This window comes from Colius striatus, unplaced genomic scaffold, assembly GCF_028858725.1.
Source record: "Colius striatus isolate bColStr4 unplaced genomic scaffold, bColStr4.1.hap1 scaffold_38, whole genome shotgun sequence".
In the NCBI taxonomy this organism is placed as follows: Eukaryota; Metazoa; Chordata; class Aves; order Coliiformes; family Coliidae; genus Colius; species Colius striatus.
Genome location: NW_026908522.1, coordinates 1,715,868 through 1,738,365, shown reverse-complemented (window position 1 = coordinate 1,738,365; position 22,498 = coordinate 1,715,868). Strand labels below are relative to the sequence as shown.

Genomic DNA, 22,498 nt, shown 5'->3' with positions numbered 1-22,498 from the left:
GGGTACCCAGGGAGGGCCTTGGGTGGCCGCCCCTGTGTCAGCGTGTGCCCGGCACCCCGTGTCCCGTCCCTGCCCACCACACAGCACACACCGGCCCCAGCCTCTCGCCCCCCGCCCTGCAGGGAGCCCTCAGCGCTGAGAAGGGCCCCTGAGCTCAGCCTTCTCCTCTGCAGGGCCACAGCAGCTCTGGCTGGGATCTCTGTGCTGTGTCAGTGCCCCACAGAGAGCACAGACACACTGAGGCACAGACAGTGCTGCTGGGCGGGGAAATGAGCCCTCAGTGCCCCACAGAGAGCACAGACACACTGAGGCACAGACAGTGCTGCTGGGCGGGGAAACGAGCCCTCAGTGCCCTTGGCTGGCCGTGGGGGGCTGAGAGCTTGAGCAAGGGCGAGACACGGAGTGGTGTGAGGGGGATCCCTCTGCTCTCAGCAGGGGCTGGGGCTGTGCAGGCTCACAGGGGACGGGCACAAAGGGGCAGCAACAGGGCGCTGGGCACCAGGCAGGGGCACAGCCCGGCTGCCCTGGCTCTGCTCTCACCCACAGCCCGTCCTCTGGCCTCGCAGCCCTCGCTCAGTTCTCCCTGAGGGCAGCAGAAACGCTGAGGGCTCCTGTGCAAATCCATCCCTGCACAGACACTGCTCTCTCCTGCTACACTCAGTGCAACTGAACCCCCCTCAACGTCCCGTTTCTGCTCTGTCGCCGCTTCCTCTCAGAGATGCAGCGAGAGAACAGAGCAGGGCAGGAGCAAGTCCTCAGCTGTTTGGTCTCTGCTGCACAAGTACCACAAACACAAAGCCTGGACTACACTCCTTCCTTGAACCATCAGCCATCAGCAGAGGAAGACAGCTTCAGCCAGTCGGTGCACCCCTGCTATTACATCTGGGCACCAGAGACAGGACTCCAGTTTGCCAGCAAGAAACAGCTGCATTAGCTTATGGCAAGATCCTCCCCAGAAATGTGACACAGAGATGCCAGGGCACATGGCAGGCTACAGGAATGGCAGCCTTGGTGGTGACCTGCTGATCTGTGCTGATCCACCTGCTCATACACAGAGAGAAAGGGAACCGTCCTCAAGAAATAAAACCCCATCTGCCTGAGATCAATGCTGTAACCATGGCTCACAGAAATGCCACCATGAAGTACTCGGGTCACTGGGCCAGTTCAAGGAACGCAGCATTTGCTCTGGCACACCACGCTGGGGAGGGGGCTCAGGATGAGGAGGGAACCCAAAAACACCCCAAAAGTCTTCGACACCCCCCAAGACTCTTCAAGGACTCAAAACAACCCAAAAGGCCTAAAAATGCCCCAACTCCCCTCTCCAAAGGCTCCCACATCCTCCCAGTTTATCCCTCAGTAGCCTCCTCTCAGTAGCTCCCAGAAGTCCCAAATCCCTCCCCAGGAACCCCCAGTTCACCCCTAGAGGCCCCCAGTAGCTCCCAGTGACTCCCAGTTCTCCTCACTGCAGCCCCTTGTGCCTCAATGAGCCGCCCAGTAATACCCCGTAGCTCCCAGTTCACACCCAGTAACTCCCAGTACTCCCCAGTGCCTCCCAGTAGCCACACAGTTCACCCCTCAGAAGTCCCAAACAGCTCCTCCCCAACTGCTCCAGCGTGGCTCCTTCCCACGGGCTGCAGCTCCTCACCGACTGCTCCAGCCTGGGGCCTGCCATGGGGGCAGCTCCTCACACCCTGCCCCAGCGGGGGTCACCCACCGCCACAACAGTCCCACGGGGACACACTGCTCCAGCCCGGGGCCCTCACAGGCTCACAAGGGCTGACACAAACCTGCTCTGCACGGGCACCTCCCCACAGGCTCCCAGCTGCTGCCAGGAGCTCGCTCCACGATGAGCTTCCAGCACAGCCACAGCCTCCTGCAGCCCACGCCAGCGGGGCACGAGCAAGGGCTCCGCGCGGGGCACGCTGGGAACCCGAGGCCCCGCCCCCTCCGCCGCACGCCGCCTCCTGCCGGGCGCCGCCGCACAACTACAGCTCCCGGCACGCACCGCGGCTCCCGCCCGCGGCTTTGGGCGGCAGCGACGCGCTGGGGGTGATGGGAAATGGAGGCTGCGGGGCGCCAACGAGCCTCCCCACCTCCCGGTTTTAGGGTCTTTATCCCAGTTTTGCAGATTAAACCCCTGGTTTTAGGGTCTAAATCCTTGTCTTTGGGGTCTAAAGACCCAGTGTTCGAGTCTAAGTCCTAGTTTTCGGTCTGAACTCCCTGTTTTAGGGTCTAAATCTCCTTTTTTGGGTCTAAACCCACAGTTTTAGGGTCTAAATCCAGATTTTTGCAGCCTAAAGTCTAGTTTTTAGGGTCTGAATCCTTGTTTTGAGGTCTATACCACCTGGTTTTGGGTCTAAATCCTCGTATTTGCTGTCTAAACTCCCAGTTTTAGCATCTGGATCCTCTTTTTTATGGCTAAAACCCTAGTTTTAGGGTCTAAATCCTCATTTTTGGGGTCTAAACCCTCGGTTTTAGCACCTAAATCCCCTTATTTTGGTGTCTTAACTCCCAGTTTTAGGGTCTGGATCCTCGTTTTTAGGACTAACACCCTGGTTTTAGGGTCTAAATCCTTGTATTTGGGGTCTAAAGACCCAGCGTTAGGGTCTAAGTCCTGGTTTTCAGTCTAAACTCCCTGTTTTAGGGTCTAAATCTCCTTTTTTTGGTCTAAACCCACAGTTTTAGGGTCTAAATCCTCATTTTTTGGGCCTAAAGTCTTGTTTTTAGGGTCTGAATCCTTTTTTTGAGGTCTATACCACCTGGTTTTGGGTCTAAATCCTCGTTTTTGCTGTCTAAACTCCTGGTTTTAGGGTCTGGACCCTCGTTTTTACAACTATACCCCTGGTTTTAGGGTCTAAATCCTTATTTTGGGCATCTAAACAACCAGTTTTAGCGTCTAAATCCTCTTTTTCAGTATAAATCCTACTGTTTAAGGGTCTAAAGCCTTATTTTAATGCCAAAACTCCTAGTTTTAGGGACTAAATTCTCTGTTTTGGTCAAACCCCCCTGTTTTAAGGTCTATCTATACCACCTAAATCCCTAGTTTCAGGGTCTAAATCCTTCTATTTGGGGATCTAAACCCACTGTTTTAGGGTCTAAACCCTCATTTTTGGAGTCTAAAGTCTAGATTTTAGGGTCTAAAGCCTTGTTTTGGGATCTAAACCCCCAGTTGTATACCCATTTTTGGATCTAACCCCAAACTTTTAGGATCTAAAGCCTCGTTTTTTGGGTCTAAACCCACAGTTTTAGGGTCTAAATCCTCATTTTTTGGGCCTAAAGTCTTGTTTTTAAGGGGTAAATCCTTGTTTTCGGTCTAGTCCCCCTCTTTTATGCTCTCAATCTCCATTTTTTAGTCTAAACTGACACTTTTAGGGTCTAAATCCTCATTTTTGGTGCCAGTGCAGAGCAGGTTTGTGTCAGCACTTGTGAGCCTGTGAGCTTGGAAGACATGAAAAGGAGAGACAAACTTAAAATATCCAGAAGTCTGTTGTAATGTGGCAGATAAAGCTCTTGGCAGCTTCTAAGTTCAAGATCCTGGCATCCTTAGGGTGTTCAGGATCAGAACCAGTGCAAAAGCTTTTGAGATTCCTTGGCCCAACATGTAGACTAATTCACCTTTTAAAAGCATTCCAGTGTCAGTCAGGTTGTTCAAGGTGGGGAGAGCACATAATACACCTTTCCCCACTAAGTATGTGGAGGAGAATACAGTTATTTGCTTTATTGCTTTAGTTTTCCTGAGTATTTCTGTGTCTTAGTACATCTACTGCAATACAACAGCATTTTGAAGAGAGAGCTTAAGGAACCAATTTCACAATCAGCATCTTTATTGACACAAAATGGCAATATTTACAATCCTTAATCAAATTCTGACATGACAGCTTTCTGCAAGTTCAAGTCATTTTGTTGCAGGCTTCGACTAGTTGTATAGACTTGGGTTTTACTTTTTATGATGTCTGAAAGACTTTCATTTTTGTCTAAATATCATCATGGTTATTTCTCTGCTAGATTTAGTTTAACTGTAGAGTAACTTCTATAGCCAAGCTGCTCAGAAAGTGACTTTGCTTTCCTGTGTAATAGTCCATTATAATGATGATGACATCTAGATTTCAAGTTAAAATCTGAACTACTTTGCTAACTCCTGAAAAATCTCTTCTTCTGGACACTGCATAAAGACAACATCATGTTTTAGATAAGATGAGCTGGTTTACATTCCACTCTCAATAGCATTTCAAGTGCTGTTAAATTTTACCAACATCAGGACATTTTTAATTGTGCTTCTACTTGTGGTGGTTTAGCCTGATGTCCACCCAGTCATTAAATCACTCCCCCTCCTAAACTGGAGAGAGAGAGAAATAGAACAAAGCACTTGTGAGTTAAGGACAGAGAGCTCACTCAGCAGTGAGCGTCACGGGCAAAACAGACTCAACTTGGGGAGAAAAGGTTTGATTATTACAAAAGAAGAGCAGGGAGATGAGAAATAAAACCATCTGAAAAACCCCTCCCCCCACCCCTCCTCTGGCCAGGACTCCCCTTCCTTCCCCCCAGCAGCGCAGACCATGGGGCTTGTGGTCAGTTCATCACAGATGGACTTTGCCGCTGCTGCTGCTCAGGGAGAGGCCTCCTCACGCTTCCCACTGCTGCACTGTGGGCTCCCTCCCACGGGAGACAGTCCCTCCCCAACTGCTCCAGCGTGGCTCCTTCCCACGGGCTGCAGCTCCTCACCCACTGCTCCAGCCTGGGGCCTGCCATGGGGGCAGCTCCTCACACCCTGCCCCAGCGGGGGTCACCCACCGCCACAACAGTCCCACGGGGACACACTGCTCCAGCCCGGGGCCCTCCCAGGCTCAAACAAGATTTAGAGCCTACATGTCTTCTTTGTCATTTGACATCCATGGCAGTCCTGCAACAGCAGCTGCAATGCTAAAAGCCCACGGTCCCCCAGAGATGCTGTGACTCACCTGCTGTATCATCTCTTTGCATCTCATTTGGACTCCTGAGAACTATCCAGGAAAATGTCATTCCATGGTTTTCATGGAGACACAGAAATGGTACTCCCAATCTGAGTCTTGCCTGAGAGATTGCAAAGTGTGGAGTGCAAGATAAAAAGGTTCAGGGTGATGCCACAAAATCATGATCAAAACAATCTGCTAGTGAATGGCTTCCCCTGATACACAGTATGGTTGTAGGATGAGCTAAAGTATTATGCTGGTTTTGAGTTTGTCACGCACATTTCACTTCTCTTCATACAGTGAGGGTCATCTAGGTGTGTGTAGGGACTGACTAACCTGGAAAAGCTTAATTAAACTGACCTTGCTATGCACTCTGTAGAAGCTGTCTTAAAGCCAGCAGTAGAACAGTCAATATATGAAAAATCTTATTTCCCCTTCAGGATGTGGTTAACTTGTTTTTCAAACAAAGGGGGATTTAGTCTTGCCTGGTGTAACTTAGTCATAAGGTTGACCACAGCATCCTGTCTGTTGCTAGCGAGAGAAAATGAGTCGGGGGATGTGTATGTTGGGGTCTTTTGAATAATAACCAAGTTGCTATGGAAACTGTTTTTCCATCACACCACCTTACATTAATTCCTCTTGGCCTGTTCCTAGTCTCAATGAGTGGAAAAAAACAGGATGCTTTTTTTTCTGAAATGTGCATTTTCCTTCCTCATACTCATATCAAACTGTCTTTTAACTGATTGCTCCTTAGACATGTGCCTTTCTGTTACCATGCAAAAGAAAGATGCATCAGAAAGGCCAGACCTCATTTGAATTTCTATTCTGACTGATCATTAGGTCAGTTGTGTTTCAGCAATCTCCATCTCAAAGTCATAAGAAAAAGCACAGAACAAACCACAGCATTTAGGCTTAGTAAAGCTTTCTTTTGGTCACCACTTTTGTAGCCTAAACTGCTGTGTGCCACACATTTTGCAGAAGAAATGCAGGTTTAATAAAGAAACACTTCCTTGGCTGAACATTATCTGGTTGAATTGAATCACTTCACATCCAACACAGGTCTCATCTACACTATAAAACTGCTGATGCTAAAGCTATCTAAAAATCATTAAAGCTATAAATAGCATCTCCTCTGCCTGAATTCTCTCAGCAGTAATACATCAATAATGCAACATGCCTGTAAATGCTGTTTTTAAAGGGTCATATATCTATGAGGACTGGATTTTTCAAAGCTATTGAAGTGATGCAGAGCTTTATACTAACATGTACTAATAAACCTTATACGAACTTATCGCAATAGTATCACGCTTATTTTTTCAGACAAAATAAATTCACACAGGAGCTGTAAAAAGGTCGTGGTTATCTCCTCACACAACCTCCCGGGTCCTCCAACTTCCTTGAGGGCAGAAACCGGTTCTGCAAGGGGCCAAGTGATATCTCAAGTTGCCCAAAGATCAGGGGTGAGAAAGCCTCAGGACTTATCAGCCTTCATCTCCCGAGGCCCCAAAGACCATCACCGGGAGACACCACGCAAAGGAAAGGAAGAAAAGACCTAATTTACATGCCAAATCGGGGACAGGTTGTGTCTTTGTCTAGGTGGATAATGTCATCATACGATTTTGTGACTTTGTAACAAATATAAGTCAAGCAAGTTGCCCAGTCGGGTGGGCAAGTTTATACACCCCCTGCCCCCACCGTGCCGAATAAACATCCTTCCTTATCACTCTTGGAGTGACAGAGTCTGTTTCCGCGAGTCAGAAGCAGGTTGGATGCTGCTGTCTAGAAGTGAGAACAGTGGCGTGATCAACTTCTACTTAGCAGGGGGTTAAGAAAAAATACAGTCTCCTCAGTTCACAGAGAAAAAGAAACAGCAAAAGCAGCTACAAGTCTTGAAATGAAATCCACTGGCCAGGCAGGACTCGGCAGTACGGAAGGTCTGAAGGGGAGGGTGCTCTGCTGTCTTCTGCGTGGTTGTTGTCAGTAGATTTGACGTTGGCCGTTTGACCCGTTGTGCTGCTGGGACAAGCTCTCCAGCTGCTCTTCACAGTGCTGCTGCCTTGTTTCCACATCGGCCCTTTAATGCAACCGGGGCTACATGCCATTGTCTGACAGCTGTGAGATCAAGACAGGCAGACACTCACAAAGCTTAACCTGGACTATCTTTTGTGCCTCTTTGTATACCTTAATTTAAAAAGCCTCCCCTCTCCTCTCTCTCCTCCCACTACTTCACATGTCAGTGTTTTCAGAGCCTTGCTTTTAACCCCTTATTTGTGTTCATTTTTCTCCAGGCTTTGTGCTCTACCACTTGAAACAGTCAGTGAGATCTCTCTCAGGCACTTCTGGTAATACCTGAGTTGTTCTGGCAAAGAAAGTTTGCTGCAAAGAAAATTTGGGTACCAGACAGCAAGAACTGAGCTTTGGATATGAAAGGGGCTGTTTTCTTGGTGGTTTGGGAGTGACAATGGGACGATTTTCAGGTGGATTTTTTTGGTTGTTGTTGGGGATGAGGTTTAGATAAGCATTGTGCTTTTTCCCAGAAACCTACAAGAGTTATTTAAAGGGAGCAGGAGCAGGTGAACAGGTGTAATGACAGAGAACTACAAAAAGACAAGGGGTCATTCCTGGCATGAGCTTCCAGTTTTTCTATAGATCAAGCTATGTGCTTCCTTACCTCAGAAAAGAAACAGCTTGATGCTCATGAGTGCATTGAAGGCAATACTTTTTGCCAGCAGGACTCTCAAGCCCAACACAGTCACAGAGAGCATGTTTGTTTTCTCCCCTTCAGCATCTGTTCAGTGATAGAGAAAAGATGAGAGAGATCATGGTCTAGATTTGGATATCGTGACACTGTCAGAAAGTGGGAAAAAAACCAAACCCAAAGGTTATCGATTCAGGGGAAGATGACAGAGATACATGACAACAACATGGGAGGAGGATATCTGTCTACACTGGGTTTTGCTTTATGATGCTTGTCTGCTGCTAAAGCAGCTGCCTTTTAAAGCAGCTGTATTTTGATTCCCCTACCCCTGAGAAAATAGATTTGCATGCATTTACCACCAACATTGTCATGTATCTTCACAATCTATTAGGTAACTAACCTTGCATAGAGATGTCTGTGGTGTTGCAAATGTTCCCTGTTACTGATTCTTCAGCCTCCTTTTCTGTAGCATGATAATAAAAAAACGTTACAAATGATAGTCACATTTTTAAAAGGATTAAACAAAATGTTCACACGACCCTTCCCAAAGGAACACTGGGCAGTACAGCCTGAGGCTCCGCTGCCCACTCACTAATTCTAAGATTAATGAAGAGGAGGAGATTTCTCCATGCATTTGCAGAAAACAGAAGAATTATTGAATTGCTTTGGGTTTAGTGTTTGAATGAGTAAAAAAATCAATCCCCTTTTTCAAGAAAAAGAAACAAAATCCCACCACTGTAACTTTTTGCTGTGTTTACAAAGGCTATTTCAGGCTGTGCCAAGATGTTTGCTTCCAGGGGGAAACTATTTAGTCATAACTAAATGTGCATTTTTAAAAAAGACTGTGCCTTACTTTTCTCCCAAAAAAAGTAACTCCAAGTTGTTAAACAGTTCAGATTGTTTATGCTTTTAAACATCTGTCATCTCCACTTGCTCATGTACCAGATGTCTTCCCCATTTCTGCTGGTTACCCAGCACAGCACTCACTAGCAGGAGAAACAGCAAGCATCAGAAGATGCTGCCTCCAGAAATAAGCTGCAGCTGTACCACAAAACTGTACCTAGCAATGCTTCTTTGCCATCGTGTTTGGCTGTGCAAGCCACCTCTGTGCCTTTTGTTGCACTGACCACCTTAATGGTATCGTACAACCCTTCTGATGTCAAAACGGGTGTATTTTGCTCATATATGGCTTCATTAGAGGACACCTCCAAGATGACATTCTTTGTATAGAACTTCCTTGCCAAACAAGCTACTTTCTCGGTGTTGCCATCTTCTTCCAGTTTCTCGACTTCACCACAATGACTTGTGGGTCAGAACTCCTTATGTTGTCTGTAAAAAAAATAAAGCATTGTTTGGGCATGGTTTGGTTTGATTGCCAACTTGTCTGAGGTGCTGTCACTTAAAGTTCATATATACTCCAGCTGTGACTAATTCCTGGCTTTATCAATGACTAACTGCCTTTTCTTCCTCATTATTTCTTACTGCTGCTTCTAAAAGATCAGATAAAGGCAGAGAGTAGGGGTTTTTATGGGAGCTTTCAGTTCACAGGATTCTAAGCCTCCTTTTTTCCAAAGCTCATTCTTTATTTATAAGTAAAGGACTTGCAAACCAGAAGAGAACATTTATTTATTCCCTTCCAAGAGTCAAATTACACCGCTTTCTCAACAATTTAATTCCTAAAAATAACACTTTGATCAAGGACTGTCTTGCATATTCCAGAGACATAGGAGAATAACTGGTTTTCCTTAACTCTCCCTCCCCTCCCCCAAATCTTCTCCTGATGTGGCTAAAAGGTTTAACCACAGCAAGAGTAACAGGACAAAGAGATGTCAGTTTGTTGCTTCACTATTGTGCAAAGTTACCCCAATGAATGACGTTGCAGAAATGAAGTGCTGCTGCTGGACTGGGGGACAAGGTTGATCTTTTCTAGAACAAATGCTCAGATGCAAGAACGACTTTTGTCTCTAAGATGGGGAAGTAGGAGAGAAGCAATCAGAAGTCTGTGAATTGTGGATCTCCACTTCTCCAGGAGTTCCTGACAAGGTCAAGAACTTTCAGCTGTGGGGAAAGTTTTCCTCACTAGACATTGCACGTGCTGTGAGCTATTCCGACACATCAGGAGACAATGAAAAAGAGTAATACTGGTACTTGGTTCAACAAAAATTCTTTTGCTTGTTCTGAAAAGTGTGACCTTTCTCATCCATCTGCTGTGACATATTGTTTGTTCCACAGCTCCAGGGGCAGTTAGAAGTATAATGCAGAATTGGTATAATAAACTGATTTGAAGGGAAGAACAACCCGAGGCCAATGAACTTCTGATGTCCATGGACAAATCTTCTTACAAGCTTCCTTAAATTAGTGCAATAACCTTCAGAGGTAATGTTTTAGTGTTAAGAAACCAACAAACTTCAAGGCATGACAAATGTGCCCGAGCATTGGAGCTTTGAAAGAGCTTAAAAGATGCTGATAAGCTTTCAGAGGATTTGAAATCCCTGCTCTCTCATCTTTCCAAAGAGTTACTCTGAAACTTTTATATACTTTTCTTTTTCAGTTTCGAAGGCATTTTAGAGTTCAGTTCCCAATTCCAAGCAACACACATGAATGATAAAGGTTTCACAACTGCAGAAGCCTTAATTTCAACTACACAGCAGCAGCCTTCTCAAGGAATTTCTTATGACATACAAGTAATGAAACATGATTGCTTAAACTTGAAAGAGATGTCTTTTCAGGAAACAGTGGTCTCAAAATGATTCAGTAGCCAATAAATCATTGTGATTTCTTGAAAAATAAAATATCTTTGCCCTCAGATCATAGATGGAGAAACCAGGCTGGTTCCACATACAAATGTCAGGACAAGATTAGCAACATGAATTTTGATAAAATCAAGAAACTGCAGGGAATCATCCAGCGTGCTTCCTTGCCAGACAGAGCTCAGCTTATGAAGGCTGGTTAGACAGACAAGAAAAGATTTACATGTCCAGCTTGTCAGGAGCATGCTGATGGATCTCTCTGCTAAAAAGAGGTGCATTAGGCTTTGAATTTTGCATGGCATCTGCCTTGCAGGGTGGTCAAAAGATCTTTCAGGTGTAACATTTTTCTCAACACAGGACACTTTTTTAAGGTTTGATCAAGGGGCTCTGATTTTACTCTCTTTGCCACCAGTACCCCAATACTGAACAACTGAGGTGAAAGCCAAGTAGTACTCTGACATAGCTTCACCTACAGCAAACAGATACCAAACAGGAATCAAACATTCACTGAATTCAGTTGACCTATTCAGTTTAACCCCAACTCTGAATAATTTAGTGTCAGGAGGTTGGGACGTCCCTTTTTTCTATAGTAAGTAGCAACAGGACAAGGGGTGATGGGATGAAGCTGGAACACAAAAACTTCCACTTGAGTACAAGAAAAATCTATTTTCCTGTGAGGGGAGGGAGCCCTGGCCCAGGCTGCCCAGGGAGGGTGTGGAGGCTCCTTCCTTAGAGCTCTTCAAGACCCACCTGGACATGTTCCTGTGTGACCTGATCTAGGTGAACCTGCTTCAACAGGAGGGTTGGACTGGATGATCTCTAAAGGTCCCTTCTAACCCCCACCTTCTGTGATTCTGTGATTAAACTAGTACAGAAATGTTCATAAGGCTCCATTCAATGCTTTTGTATATCATCCTTCTCTCGTCTCAGTGCTGTGTTTCTGATTCTGACATAATAGAAATTCTTAAGGACTTAAATGTCAGCCTGCACAGAAACTTTATTTCCCTTTAAACTGTCAAAGCATGACTTTAATACTTAAATCATCTAACTGCATATGAGAATGTAATAGATAGAAAGCCTACAGTCTAAGTAGCTACTTTAAGGCATTAGGGAGTCTGAGTTACAACTCAGACAAGGTTAGTACATAAAGGACATCTACTTGGCTCCACAGTCAGTTGAGTGCTGTTCCCAAAAACAAGCGCAGCTCTAACAGTTTAAACATGTCAATCAAAAAAGGCTCATTTTGCTATTCCTCCCACATGCATTTCCTTTCCAGGTGCTGTAACATGGTTCTGCCAGAGTCTGCCAGTCCTGTGGTTTCTTTGTTATCTGAGAAGAGGCTTTTCATTTTTTCTCATCTCCAGCATTTTTAAACAGTCAATGTACTAGCAAGCTGCTTCTCTGGCATGATGCACTGGGTAAGACTTTCAGCAGGAGCAAATGTACACAGTGCAATTGTGGTTGATAAAGAGAATTATTTCCAAAAGCATCAACTGAGCCCCATTATTTTGCATTATCTGAAAACACATACACAAATCCCTACAACTGCTTGCTTTTGGGAGGGATTTATGTACATACAGGACTCTTGATGTGAGAAACAAGAGCATCATACCAGCATTTCTGTGAATGTCTGAAATGGCAACACCACTGCTCAGTCTTCCCTCTCCCTGTCTTTTGTTTCCTTCTTGCCACATTCTACTATTCTCTGTGGCATATTTTGCTTCTTTCAACAAACAAACAAGCAAATATCATCTTCCAATCAACGTAGAGTGATGTTAAAATAATGGAATCTGGCAGTTTTGTCTGGCCCTACACTTGCAACTGAGGATTTGCTGGTTGGGAGGAACAAATCTTTCTCCAGAATGATAACTTTGTATTCCTTTAGCCCTTTGGAATTTGAAATGGACTTAAATTGTTCCAAAGCAGACATTTATTCCCATGCAAGACACCCAACAGACCTGGACAGATATTAGGCAGCACCTAAGGGAGTCCCATGGCTTTCTGGAAGGAGAGCAGGATGTTTTAGATACGTAACATTACATGGGACATTTTTGCAGCACTTTAAGGACATGCAGACCTCTAAAAGCATCGTAACAAGTCTTAAGGTATGCACCTGGACGTTCAGGATAACGAAGATCTACTTAACAAATTCACCTCCTGCCCCATTATTCATACTTCCACAAAAAACCTTGGGGTGACATCCACCTATTCTTTACATCATAAAATTCCAAATAGAGCTGGGAAGAACTAAGGCTTGTTATAATCCCTGCTCATCACATTTGCATTTTCAGAGCCTAGGCAACTTCACAGCCAATTTTCTTTCATTCTAAGCAGTCTTAGACATGAGGCAGCTGTGAAAATTTAAGCCCAAGGATATTGAAGCTCCTTTCTCCTCTGTTTCCATGCCAGTGGAATTATTTACCTGGTGAAACTATGAATGTGGTGTTAGTGTCACTTATGTTAAAGCTAAACATGAAGAGAAATAACAAAATAACTGCCATGCTCCATTCATCTCCTCTTCAGAGGAGCCTGAGGGGTGACCTCATTAATCTTTACAAATCCATAAAGGCTGGGTGTCAGGAAGATGGAGTCAGGCTCTTCTCAGTAATGTCCAATGACAGGACAAGGGGCAATGGGTATAAGCCTGAACATAAGAGGTTCCAAAGAAACAGAAGGAATAATTTCTTCACTGTGAGGGTGAGGGAGCACTGGAACAGGCTGCCTAGGTGGGTTGTAGAGTCTGGGAACATTCAAAACCCACCTGGATGAGTTCCTGTGCTTCTACTCTAGGTGGTCCTGCTCTGGCAGGGGAGTTGGACTGGATGATCTATCGAGGTCCTTTCCAACCCTTAAGAATCTGTAGTGTCAAAAACTAACTTCTTATACCAGAGAGCTAAAGATCCATCTGAAAACATCTCTCCACTGTCAACTCATGACTAAGTTGTTCATTCCTGCTCAAAATGATTCAGTGAAAATCCACTGGAGGGTAAGACACTTCACAGGAAATTTGGGCCAAATTGCTATCCAGTTAACACGTTAAGTAATGTGAGCCAGCAATGTGCCCTCGTGGCCAAGAAGGCCAATGGCACCTTGGGATGCATCAAGAAGAGTGTGGGCAGCAGGTCAAGGGAGGTTCTTCTCCCTGTCTACTCTGCCCTGGTGAGGCCTCATCTGGAGTCCTGTGTCCAGCTCTGGGCTCCTCAGTTCAAGAGGGACAGGGAAGTGCTGGAGAGAGGCCAGTGCAGGGCCACCAAGATGATCAGGGGACTGGAGCATCTTTCATATGAGAAAAGGCTGCGGGACCTGGGGCTGTTTAGTCTGGAGCAGAGGAGACTGAGGGTGGATCTCAATAGTTACAAACATCTCAATGGTGGGTATCAGGAGGTTAGGACATCCCTTTTTTCTATAGTAAGTAGCAACAGGACAAGGGGTGATGGGATGAAGCTGAAACACAAACAGTTCCACTTAAATATAAGAAAAATCTCTTTTCCTGTGAGGTGAGGGAGCCCTGGCCCAGGCTGCCCAGGGAGGGTGTGGAGGATCCTTCCTTGGAGACTGGACATGTTCCTGTGTGACCTGATCTAGGTGGTTCCTGCTTCTGCAGGGGTTTTGGACTGGATGATCTCTAAAGGTCCCTTCCAACCCCACCATTCTGTGATTCTATGAAGTAATGCACACCCAGTGCTTGGGGATGATGGAGCAATAGCAATATATAGAGGCAGCCTTCCTTAGCAGACTCAAGCTGAGGATTCACCTGGAAACCCTGGACAGAGTGATTATTGCAGCAGAAAGTTCTTACAATGAACCCAAACTGTTAGATTCCTTCATCCTCCTCCACATTAACAACATTTTACAAATAACATAATGACACTTACTTGGCTCAACTGTGAGAGTCGTCCCTCTTCCAAAAATAAGCTTATCTGTCCTCACACTGCTGATACTTACTGCAATCAATCACTCTTTCCTTGTGGTATTCAAAAATGTTGTAAGAACAGGGGTTGAAAAGCCAGATATTTGTCCTAATCATCCACATGTGCAATCCCATGAGGATTTCCAGATCCACATTTTCTTCCAAAACTGGAAAGGGAAAAACAATAATGATTTCAAAGTGAGGACAGAATTTCCAGCTTCTACCTTTCGTCCACCTTTTAGAGACCCTTTGAGCTCTATTCCCAGGATAAACAGAAATATTAAAAGAATGTTGCATTTGCCTCCTTAATCATTTCAGTCAGCTGCTTTTTTCCCCAAAATATGTTGCCTTTTTTCCTCCTCTAGGTTTTTGTACAGGACCCTATGCTGTTTATATCATTGTGGTGACCCAGCCACCACAGTGATAGATTTCATTGCAAAAAACTGTCACTTCCTGCTTCTTTACTACTCAGAATTTGGATTCTAGTCATGTGACTTCTTGAGTGGTTTCTGATGCAATATACCACATAAAGAAATGTGATATCAGTAAACAGTAAAGAAACATGAAAATCCAGCACTTTTAGTGCTATCTCAAAGCATTTATGACAATCTGCTTCACCTTGAACCTGGTTTCAGTTCTCAGGAGTTTATCTGAGCTCTTATCTGGGCTCTAAAAGTTGGTGTCTGAGGGTCATTTAGTGCCTTAGAAAGTCTTTATGCTGGTTTGAGACAAGGAAGCAGGCAAAATGATTGTTCATAAACACAGACTTATTGTGCACTGTTTGAGCTCAGGATCCAGAGAGGAGAAGACAATGCAGAAAAGCAGGACTGGAGCCCTGGACTTCAGGAGAGCAGAATCTGGGCTCTCCTGCTTAGAAAAATCCCATAGGTTATGGCCTGGGAAAGAAGAGGGCCCTGGAGCTGCTTGATTTTCAGAGATTAACTCCTCCAAGTTCAAGAATGTTTCATCTTGACGATGCAGCAAATGAAGAAACTTTCAAGAACATCTGTGGACCAGTTGCCCCAATCTTACCAATTTCTAACTACTTTCATTCTAAATTTCCTAACTCTTTCTGGACTCTCCAGTATTTATGGTCTCAAAACCTGTTTTCATGGGAAATGACAAACATCACATTTATGAATTGTTAAAACATTCCTTTGGATTAGCTGACAGTGGTTTGATGGAATCTGCCTTGATGTGCTAAAGCTGCTTATGCACTCAGGTATCTGATTTTTACTATCTCTTGAGTTATTTTTATAAGGGTTTTGGAAGGATTTTCCCAATTACTCCTGCACCTTTTTTTGTTTCTCAGTTTCTTTGCTCTTGTGAGCTAGATTATTTGACCACAGTGTTGGCTATTCTGTGGGCTATTATTTATTTACCTAAGCCCTTGGCTGAGCTTGAAGGGGGAAATATCTAGTTATGACTGACCAAAGCTGGCTTTTTAATTGGATCATGGAGCAGTCTCTGCATCTTCACACCCAGTTCTAAGACACAAAACGAAACAGCATTACTTCATCCTATTCACAAATCAGTGACTCCCCACTGATACAGTGGTTCCCCACTGGATTACTCCGTGTTTATTTGCATTACTGTTGTCATTACTCTTTATTGTGTTTAAGTGTTTTCTCCTCCTTATTCCCTCATTCCTCCCAGGAAAATGTTGAGATGTCTGATGTGATACTTTCAGTCTCTTGAAATGTTGGCAGAAGAAAGAGAACAAGCTCTAAATGCCTCCTGTAACAGACCTGGGTACATCCAGGTGCCTCTCTCACAGCCTTTGCCTGCTGCCAAGTCTTCCCAGAGCAGTGAGAACACACCCAGTTTGTCACTGGGCTCTCAGATGCAACTGAACAGCCTTTTCCCTTTGGGTGGCCACAGAAACACACTTGCCATCACAGCCTCCCACAAGTTGTTGCAGTACCTCTATGCCCCTTGCCAGGAAAGTCAGCTCAGAGAGGTGTAGCAAGTGCCTTGCCTTGAGGCCAGCAACAACCATCCATGATGGATTTAACCCCCCTCTTTCCAGGTCTGCTCTGGCCCTGCCTGTGTTGCAAGCACTCTGCCCTTTTCAGCCCTCTGCTGCTGCAGAAACAGGGTAGTGAAGTGACACTCTGTTTCCATGGGGCACCAGAAACCATGGTGTCTCTTTCCCCAAGATGCTGTTTGCTGATGACTCCATCAGCCTCCCACACAATCAGTTCCTTCATCTTGCTCAGAGGCCACCTGGCCAGTGTCTGTCTGCTTCAGTGAGGAGCAATAAACTGTGATCACTCCAAGGAGCAAAGACTGGAGTGATGCTGGTGTAGCATCAGACACTGGACTGGTAGGAGAACTAAATGGTTCTCTGTGAACTCAGCAGAAAAAGTTTAGCAGAGAAATAGAGCTGGCACCAGGAAGGAGGCAACACCTTCCCCTCTTCTGTGTCAGACAGGAGCTTTTTCTGATTTTCCCATTCAAAACAGTAAGTGCATCTGAAGGACAAAGCCCTTTCTTTCCCAAGCTGGGATGGTGAGGAATCCACTCTCCTGCCCCTGGAATGGCTCTGAATGAGCACAGCAGGGACAAGGACCTCTCACAGGCAAGCAGGGAACAACTACACTGCCCTCCTGAAACCTGTTTTTTTTAAGATGGGCTGCAGTGCCCCATGAGCAGTTTCCAGCCCCAGTTACACCACCAGCCCACAAGATGAGTGAGCAGCAGGTTGGTGCATCCCCATCCCACCTCTGCAGAGGCTGGTCAGATGTCCAACACTGCTGTGCCCTGCAGGGATGGCAGGAAGGGAGCCAGGGGCAGGTCAGGCTGCAGCAGCCAGCACAGCTCCACAGAGCCCTGCAGAGTACAGGGGCAAGCTCAGTTCCCAGGAAACATCAACCCTTTCACTTACCTGTGATGGGGAACATCAGCACACACACGGCAGCACACGTGGCCAGAGCCGCTCGCTCTTGCCTCTCTGCCCGCAGATCAGCTCTGCCCACATCTTCCCTGCCTCAGCTTTGGTCACTGTACTCACCCCAGGCAGTGCTACAGGCTGGGACAGAGAGGCTGGAAAGCTGCTCAGAGGGAAAAGACAGGAGTGTTAATTGGCAGCAGCTGAACATGAGCCAGCGGTGTGCCCAGGTGCCCAAAAACGCCAATAGATTCCAGGCTTGGGTCAGAAATAGTGTGGCCAGCAGAACCAGTGATGGAGGTAACGCCTCTGTGAAGAACAGATTTGAGAAGGGAGGTTGTTGGTCAGTTGCAAAACTGCAGCAGCCACAGGGAGGGAGAATGTGAAAACATCTGGGCAGACCCCAAGGTCAGTGGAGAAGGAGGGGGAGGAGGGTGCTTGGGCACTGGAAGAAAGACTCCTCTGTGATATGTGGTGAGGACCATGGTGAGGCAGCTGTGCCCCTGCAGTCCATGAGGTCCTCAGGGAGCAGAGACCCACTGGCAGCCCGTGGAGGAGCCCAGGCCGCAGCGGGTGGATGCCTGCAGGAGGCTGTGACTGTGCTGGAAGCTCATCCTGGAGCGAGCTCCTGGCAGCAGCTGGGAGCCTGTGGGGAGGTGCCCGTGCAGAGCAGGTTTGTGTCAGCGCTTGTGAGCCTGGGAGGGCCCCGGGCTGGAGCAGTGTGTCCCCGTGGGACTGTTGTGGCGGTGGGTGACCCCCGCTGGGGCAGGGTGTGAGGAGCTGCCCCCATGGCAGGCCCCAGGCTGGAGCAGTCGGTGAGGAGCTGCAGCCCGTGGGAAGGAGCCACGCTGCAGCAGTTGGTGAGGGACTGTCTCCCGTGGGAGGGACCCCACAGTGCAGCAGTGGGAAGTGTGAGGAGGCCTCTCCCTGAGCAGCAGCAGCGGCAAAGTCCATCTGTGATGAACTGACCACAAGCCCCATGGTCTGCGCTGCTGGGGGGAAGGAAGGGGAGTCCTGGCCAGAGGAGGGGTGGGGGAAGGTGTTTTTCAGACGGTTTTATTTCTCATCTCCTTGCTCCTCTTTTGTAATAATCAAACCTTTTTCTCCCCAAGTTGAGTCTGTTTTGCCCGTGACGCTCACTGCTGAGTGACCTCTCTGTCCTTAACTCACAAGTGGTTTGTTCTATTTCTCTCTCTTTCCTGTCCCATTTAGGAGGGGGAGTGATTTAATGACTTGGTGGACACTGGTCTAAACTACCACAACTCACCTGGCAGCAAAACCTCTCTGGGCAAAAAGAGATGTGCTGTAGGGCCACCCCAAGTTTTCTCTGGAGCAGCACTGCACGCCGTTGCTGCTGGGATTCTGAAGATGGCCCCACAGCTCTCAAGCTGTCCCTTGCTCCTGTTACAGTCTCAGATCTGGGAAAAAAAAAGCACAAATTCCCTATTCTGCTCCAAAGCTTCCAAATGACACTGTATTTCCCTCATTTTCTCTACCCAGTCCTCAGGCAGCTAAGTTGTGGGCTACACTGAGTGAGCCTGAGCCATGCCCAAAACCACAGCAAGGCTATTTACAGACCCCACCAGCTGGGCCATGGCTGGGTGGGAACCAAAGCTAACAGCAAAAACTGTTTACAAAGGCCAAAAGGTTATGGAGTGTGACAGGGGTAAGGATCAGCCTGAGACATGGGGAGATGGCAATCAGAAGGGTCAGGACAGAAAGGGACAAAACCAACTGAAATGACCCTTTCAGAATCAACACTGGAAAACTGATGCTGTAACTACACAACTCTCCGGGGAGCAGCACTGAAAAAGTGTGGGAATAGTCCCCAGTTTTGAGGCCCAGAGTTGGGGCAGTGCCAGGAGGTTTCTGATGAAACTCATTTACATTTCCCGTCCCTGTGTGTGCGAACAGCACAGAAGTAGCGGGCAGAGTCCTGTGGGCTCGGGGCACTTAGAGACAGAGCTGTCCTAAACCGGGAATTGTCCCGGGACACAGAGGCTCGACCATTCACTGCCGGTGCACGTTGAATCAGTGATGAACTAGGGGAGATAAAGGACACCCACTCCAGCCTGCCTCCGGGTGCCTGACGGTACCATCTTATTGCGCATGTCCCGAAGTCGAAGCCGTGTCCGCGGCAGAAGAGGAGCACGGAGTCCCCGGGCGCTCGCTGCCCTCCGCCGGCCTCCACCAGCCTCAGCTGCGCCCACACGCCTGCGGACGGACGGACGGACGGACGGAGAGCGCGGGCACCGGGCACGGCGCGCCCACGGCCCGAGGACGGGCACCCGCCGCCCCAGCGCCCCCCGCCCGGCCCGGACACAGCCGCAACAGCGGGGCAAGCCCCGCACCCGAACCCTCCCTCACCCTGCTCTTCCCTCTCTCCTTCTCACTTTCCCTCGCCCTCTCCCGGCTTCTCCTTCTCTCTCCACCCGTCCCTCTCCCTGTTCTCCCCCTCCCTGTCCCCCTCCCTCCCGCTGCCGCTGCCCCCGCCCCGGGCTCGCCGCCCTCCCCGCCCGCCGCCTCTCACCTGCCGGCCCCAAGGCCAAGCCCGAGCCCAGCAGCCACGGCCCCGGCCCGGCCGCCATCGGCGGAACAAGGGCCCGGCGGGGCCGCACACGAGCCGAGCGGAGCCGAGCTCGGGCCCGCCGCTGCCCGCCCCGTCGCCTCGGCCCCTCGCCGCCACAGCGCCCGCGCCTCTGCCCGAAGCCCGCACGGCCGCCCCGGCCCGGCCCCCCGGCGACAGGGCCCCTCCGCGCAGGAGAAGGGGCGGCGCCACAGCACCGGCGCGGGCTGGCCCCCTGCTCGGCCCCAGCGCTCCTGCGCACACGCTCAGCCCCTGCCGAACGGTGCTGGCGAGCTTCAGAGCTGCAGGAAACGAGGGGACGGTGCCGCAGATGACCCGACGGCATCAAAAGGCTGCTCCGTTCCATCGGCGATAAGAGCCGCGGCAGAGATGTGGCGGGGGCAGACGTGCGGGAACGGACAGCATTTGCCTTCAGCACATGTGCGGCTGACAGCGCTCTGCAACGAGCGGCTGATCCAGCGCAGGGTTGTGCTGCTGATAGCCTGAGGCACCTCAGCCGGCTGCAGCAGTGGGCTGCCAGCAGCCTCACAGAGCTCAACAAGCACTTAGGACACATTGCTGCACCGGGAGCAGAACAGCCCTAAGCACCAGGACAGTCCATGCTCACCCAGCTGGAAACAGCTCTGCAGAGAAACACCTCGGGGTTGTGGTGGACACCAAAGTTTCCGTGAGCCAGCAACGTGCCCTGGCGGCAAGGGCAGCCAGCGGCATCATGGGCTTCTCCTCTCTCTACTCCTCCCTCTCCTCCCTGCCTGCGCGCCACCAACAGCCCAGCGCAAGGGACGGGCTGTCAGCCGGCAGCGGCAACTCGCGGGTGTCTCCCCGTGCCCCGCACCCCCAGCCCGCTCTCTTTGACAACTTCCATCTCTTCTATCAGTTTCTAACCATCCTTTGACCAATTCTGTCTGTCTCTTTAGGATCACCCCAATTCAAGCTAACTTGAGGCCAGGCTGATTTGTTCAGGCTATAGGGTTTATGGCACATTCCTGCCAAATCTCTTCTCTCTGGACTGAACAACTCTCAACGGCATGTCACCATCAACTCAAGCTTTGACCTTGAACAAATATTGGAGAATGTTGACACACATTACCCACATTTTTCCTGACCCTGAACACTGATTTCCTCACACACATCACACCAGAGGGGCTTCAAATACCCTGGACACTGATTCCCTCACACACATCACACCAGAGGGGCTTCAAACCTTTTATGTTCACACACTGGGCACAAATCATTTCCCACAGACACACACTGGCTGTTACAGAACAGTGGGGAGAGCAGCGGGGAGGGTGCTGCAGCGGCCGGCTCTGCAGGAGGCCTCAGTTTGATCCCTCACCAGTGACCTCTCCTCCTTCCTCTCCTTCCTTCCCCTGTTGCCATGTTGGGCTCCCTGGCCTCACCTTCCCTCTGTGCCCTGAGGCGAGCCCGCCTCTGATTGGCTGCGGGGCTGTCACTGCCCTGGCTGGGCCCGCCCTCCCTGAGGCAGCGTTTTCTCTGATTGGCTGAGGAGCTGTCACTCTCTCCTGGGCTGGGCCCGCCCTCCCTGAGGCGATGGTGTCTCTGATTGGCTGCGGGGCTGCCACTGCTGTGGCTGGGCCCGCCCTCCCTGAGGCGCCGCCGCCTCCGATTGGCCGCAGCGCACACGTCAATCACGGCTGTGCCCGCGTCCTGGGCTGCCATTGGCTGTGCGGGGCTCTGGCTCCCCTGTGGGCAGCCGCTGCCAGTTCACCAGCTCTGCCTCTGGGCTCGGCGCTGCCCGAGCCAGGCTGTAACAAAGACGCGATGGACACGGAGGGACAGGAGAAAGCCCCCAGCCCTTCAGGAAGGTCTCAGAGCAGCCTGTCAGGCAGCAAGGGCTGGGAGGGTGGAACTTGGCTGGCTGACATGGATCCTAGGACCTCTCTACAAGGGTAGGACATCCGGGGCTGAGGGCTTCCTTCTATCCCTCAGCGTCCTGGCGTTTGCAGGGTGGGCTGAGCAGACTCGCTGTGCACCATGAGGGACACCTCACACCGCAAAAGAGGGAAGTGAGGCAGAGCTTGGCTGGCTGAAAGGGTCCCCTGGCATCTCTCTGGAGGGGAAGGAAAGCTGCGACTGCCGGCGTTCCTCTGCCGCTCAGGCTCTGCCGCTGATTTCTTGTCTCCGAGCCCCTCCTTCTGGCAGAGCAGCCGTCCTGCATGCGACTGACACCCCTCCCGCAGCCAAAGGGACGAGCAAAGTCCCTCACAGCCAGCCAGACTCCACATCTTGTCCCACAACACTCCAGCAAAAGACACCTTTCCCCTCAAAAACCCACCTGAACCCCACTTTTCCCCTCAAAACCTCACCCAAACGCCACTTTTCCCCTCAGAATCAGGAATTGTTTGGTGGTTAAAGCCCCTGAAGCTGCTGCAGTCCCAGCGCTCCCCACACCCTGCCCAGCCCAGCACTGACCCACGGCCTCAGCACCTCAGCCCCACGGCTTTGGGGTCCCTCCAGGGCTGGGCACTACCCCAGCTCCCTGGGCAGCCTGGCACAGGGGCTCACACCCCTCTCAGGGAAATGGTTCTGCCTCAGCTCCAGCCTCAACTCCCATCCAAACTGCACTTATTCCCCTCAAAACTCCACCAATAACTCCACTTTGCCCTCAAATCTCTACTAAACTCCCACTTTCTCCCTCAAAACTCCACCAAAAACCCACTTTTTCCCCTCAATTCTCCACTAAACTCCCACTT

At 49.0% G+C, this 22,498-nt stretch overlaps 2 pseudogenes and 1 gene segment (V, D, J or C); all 3 read right to left on the bottom strand.

Moving 5' to 3' along the window:
* Positions 1–7,621: 7,621 nt before the first annotated feature.
* LOC133629322 (T cell receptor delta constant-like) lies at positions 7,622–15,359 on the bottom strand (annotated as a pseudogene).
* A 3,717-nt stretch (positions 15,360–19,076) lies between these two features.
* LOC133629321 (Ig heavy chain V region C3-like) lies at positions 19,077–19,785 on the bottom strand. The segment is given in 2 exon segments: positions 19,077–19,411; positions 19,728–19,785. Coding segments are annotated over 2 exon segments (393 nt in total).
* A 274-nt stretch (positions 19,786–20,059) lies between these two features.
* The window catches only part of LOC133629320 (uncharacterized), an 83,098-nt pseudogene continuing 80,659 nt past the window's right edge, over positions 20,060–22,498 (bottom strand).